This window comes from Penaeus chinensis, chromosome 36, assembly GCF_019202785.1.
Source record: "Penaeus chinensis breed Huanghai No. 1 chromosome 36, ASM1920278v2, whole genome shotgun sequence".
Lineage (NCBI taxonomy): Eukaryota > Metazoa > Arthropoda > Malacostraca > Decapoda > Penaeidae > Penaeus > Penaeus chinensis.
The window spans coordinates 35,361,263-35,365,400 of NC_061854.1; the positions used below are offsets into that span (position 1 = coordinate 35,361,263).

At 40.6% G+C, this 4,138-nt stretch overlaps 1 protein-coding gene across 1 annotated transcript in view; it reads right to left on the reverse strand.

Annotated features, from left to right (window-relative positions):
• Nucleotides 1–668: 668 nt before the first annotated feature.
• LOC125044736 (breast cancer anti-estrogen resistance protein 1-like) overlaps nt 669–4,138 on the reverse strand; it is a gene marked incomplete at its 5' end in the record, with an annotated part of 7,286 nt that continues 3,816 nt past the window's right edge. The window contains 1 exon segment of the mRNA XM_047641617.1: nt 669–4,138. This exon segment is cut by the window's right edge and continues 838 nt beyond it. Coding sequence (XP_047497573.1) covers nt 2,962–4,138 — 1,177 coding nt within the window.

The window sequence follows — 4,138 nt, forward strand, 5'->3', positions numbered from 1 at the left end:
AGGAGGGTAAGTCATTGAAAGTATCCGTAATAAGTATATTCTATATGACCATATATGTGAACAGTGATGCAGCCTGTCACCACGGTTCTCAATTTCTGTTCCTAAATCTTTCTCTCTTTGTCATTAGCTTTGTCAGTTTCTTCCTCTGGTTATAGAGTCACTTTCTCCATCTCTGTTGGTTTCTTTTTGTCTTGGGTTCCAACTCAGACCGATTTTGTTCCAGCTCTCTCCCTCTCTCTATCTCCCCTCTCCCTCTCCCTCCCCCCCCCCCCCCTCTCTCTCTCTCTCTCTCTCTCTCTCTCTCTCTCTCTCTCTCTCTCTCTCTCTCTCTCTCTCTCTCTCTCTCTCTCTCTCTCTCTCTCTCTCTCTATGTATACCATTACTGGGGAGTGTGTGTGTGTGTGTGTGTGTGTGTGTGTGTGTGTGTGTGTGTGTGTGTGTGTGTGTGTGTGTGTGTGTGTGTGTGTGTGTGAGAGAGAGAGAGAGAGAGAATGAGTGCGTGCGCGTGCATGTGTGTTTGTTTTGTGCTTGTTCGCATTCATGTTTGGGTGGGTGGATAGATGAGCCAGTGGATGCATCCATGTGTGTACAGGTGCAATTCCAGGTGTAAATGCATGTATAGATATGGGTTTTAGCGTGCTTAAAAGATGGGAAATAAAAAGCCATTATCAAATACATACACAGTTATTTTATTAACCTGGTTATGTTGTTGGCCTGTTAAAGTACATTACATATTATCAAATATAGGTACAAAAAACAAGAGGTAATTATATCTTCACACAATATGCACAAAGACACATGGACAGGTTGGGGGTGTCAGGACTCGCTATACACATTGGAGGAGCAACAGATTTAAAGAATCGCTAGCTAGTACACTCTGTAAGAGAGGGTTTCTCAAGAGGGGATCTTGGTACTCGTTGTAATGGGTGGAACTGACTTAGGGTTGACTTCCCTACAATTGTTTTTTGTTTTTTTGGGTGTAAATATGAGATGGTATTTCTATATGGGAACTACAGTAGGTGGTGGCCTTAAAGTGTTCAATTTTCTTTTATCTCTTCATAAAGCATATCCACTTCTGACAAGAAGCTAAATATCATAACATATGCCTGCAAAGAAGACTGCCTCACCTTTATCTTTAAAAAAAATGTGAGTTTCTTTTAAATTAAAATAGAAGCACAACTGGACAACACCTATTTCCATGGATATGAATCATTGATGGAATTTCTGTTTATCTCCCTTTCTCTCTTTACAGCTAAACTCCTTACACACTGGCAGTTGGAAGTGGCAGTTCAGTAACATCAAGAGGAAAGACCACAAGGATAACATGGCAAAAACCATAATTAAATATGGCAACAGCCATATGGCATCATGTGGCAATAACCATACTACAATATGGCAATAAGCCTATGGCATAATGACCATAATATTAATATGGCAAAAACCTACAAAGACTCAGCTTGGTTACACCCTGTAGATAACACTGGTTAGCTTTGAAATAGTCAATACAAACTACATAATATAGTCTAAACATTGTCAACAACAACAATGCTAATCAACCATGATAACATGCCAAGGGAACATTGAAAACACCTGGTAGGGTTCTGGTAAAGCTAATCAAGCAAGAGGACCATTTGATGCATAGCACTTCTTTTTTGATTTCTGTGTTAACATGCGGCTAAAATACTAGCCTGGGCACCTAAGGAGGGCAGCTAACCATGAGGATATGACAGTGGTTTTCTACTGCTTCTAAATGTTACTCCGCTGGCTCGGAGGTAACAGACAGAGTTTCTCTGACAAAGCTCCAACATGCTCCAAGTCTTCTTTGTAACAATTTCTCAAGTGTCTTAAAATATATACATTGGCATCGAGAATGTTTCCTATTTACATAGAATAAGCAATTAAAATTATTTGTTACTTAAACGCTAAAATCACAGCCTGGGAATTTGGAATTCCACCATCTTGACTGCAACCTGAGGAAGTCAGTACCCAAAAAATGTTACAGAGGATGGGAAAATCAGCTACACCAAGGAATAAACTGGTATCAATACCATGAGGCATAATAATAAAAATCACATCTTCATCCCTTTCAACATTCAGGTATAGATAATTTCTGACAAAATATCTTGACATTTCTTTACATACTATATATACTCATACTAGACGTGTGTACACTTCTAATTCCTAACAGCTAGATGGGGTTACTTGTTCCTCATCACCAGTGAACACAGTAGAAGTGCTCACCATCAGGAAGGAGATCTGCTACATAGGAAGCTTTGTTCAGAAGGTATACAACTAGGAGGCGCTTGTATTGTAAAGTTCAGAAATCACTAGAAAGGCAATTATTCATACTTCGATATTTGCTTCTTCTTCATCAGAAATCAGCGTGGTAAAGACAGAGAGAAAATGGTGCACTGACTCCTTGCTGCAGTCGTATCAACCAATGACAATAACCCAATTATTTTTGTGTTGTAAAATTACATAACAGATCACACATACACAAAGCAAAAATAAATACAAAAAATCATGGCAATATATACATAAGTGATTTGCAGGAAATGGAATACTTACTGCTTTGGTCTAGCAGTAAGATTGCATTTAATTCTCAAATAATTTCTTTCTTACACAACACAAGATGGTTACAAAATTCATATTATTTATAATTTAACTCACACACCCACAAATTCCTAACTCATAGGAAGTTTACTTTGCTCCAACACATCTTTTGCATTAATATTAAATAACTAAACTAAAGTTCCAAAAATAATTTGGAATGAATACATTATAGTCAATACTCTGGCCTGCATCTCCTGCATTCTGTACATAGCACCAGGGAGAGGCAAGGATCTTCTCAGTGGCTTCCAATGGTCAGTGAAGGATATCTACACTGGTCCTGAGCACAACAAAATGTTCAGCATTATGCGATATGCATCTCATATTATACATTTAGTATTGTGTACATATTCATAGTGGAGCTGCAGCTACAGCCTGCTTCAGATTGTTTGCCAAATGAGAAACAGCCACGAAGGCATCAACCATAGCTTGGACTGCAACGACTGACGGGAACTGCAAAGCTGCTGTCTTTGCTGCAGAGACTGTGTTCTTCATTGCATCACAGAGGGCATTCGAGCAATTCAAAACTCGAGTTCTGATCTCGGGGTTCACGACATTGCGGTGAACTGTGTCCCCAATGTACACCAGCTTGTGTGCATTAAGGATAACAAATTTGGAGTGAGCAATAAATACCTTTGGGGGTTGATTGTTCTCGACAGTAAGCAAGAATGCATCAATGGCTGTGTTCAAATGTTGGAGGTGCAGTTCCGCTTGCGTGCTGTAGAATCCAATCACCTGTCGGTCATTTGGGTCCAAGTTCTGGCTTCCTTGCTTGCTGGGCGTTGTGCAAGGGGCATCGTCCTTTTGCAACACTTTCTCATGATCACTGTCCACTATCAACTGAGACTGTTTTACTAAATTGTCAAATGATTTGCGCAACTGTGCTGGCAATTCCTTTTTAATTTCTTCATGCTCACGTTCCACACTCTCCCGTGTTTCTAAATTTACATAATCGTAGTCTTCCAGCCAGTTTCTTGAGTCATTTTCATACATATTTTCAAACTTCTTCTCAGGAAGGTCAGGCAAAGGCCTTTCCTGAACAGGCGTCTTCTCATCATCTGTTCCTTGCTGCCGGATACCTCCTGACACATCCAGACTGGGAGACCTTTTGAATATAAGGGTTATTTTGTTCTGGATGGTTGAAGCCAGGTGATCAACATCATCCGCAAGAGAGTGTGCTATTGTGACCAGCTGATTCAGATTTTCTGGGTTTGTGCCACAAGTTAAAGCTTGGGTCCAGCTCCCTGACTGCAACCTACTCCAAGCATCATCTATGACAGCTGCTGTTTTACTGATTGGTTCCAAGAGACGCTGGAGCCTCCTAGCAACACCTCTCTCTCCATTTCTTGCTGCATTAACAACAGAGCCCTGCCCAAACTCTATCATCTCGTGTACAGATTGCCGGAGACGGAAGATTATTACCTTCATGTCCTCTTCAGAGTCCTCTACTGTGTCTCTTGACAGCCATCCACATGTCTGATGGACCGATTTGAGCTTCTCTATGGCTCCATACACCTCCTGCTGTAAC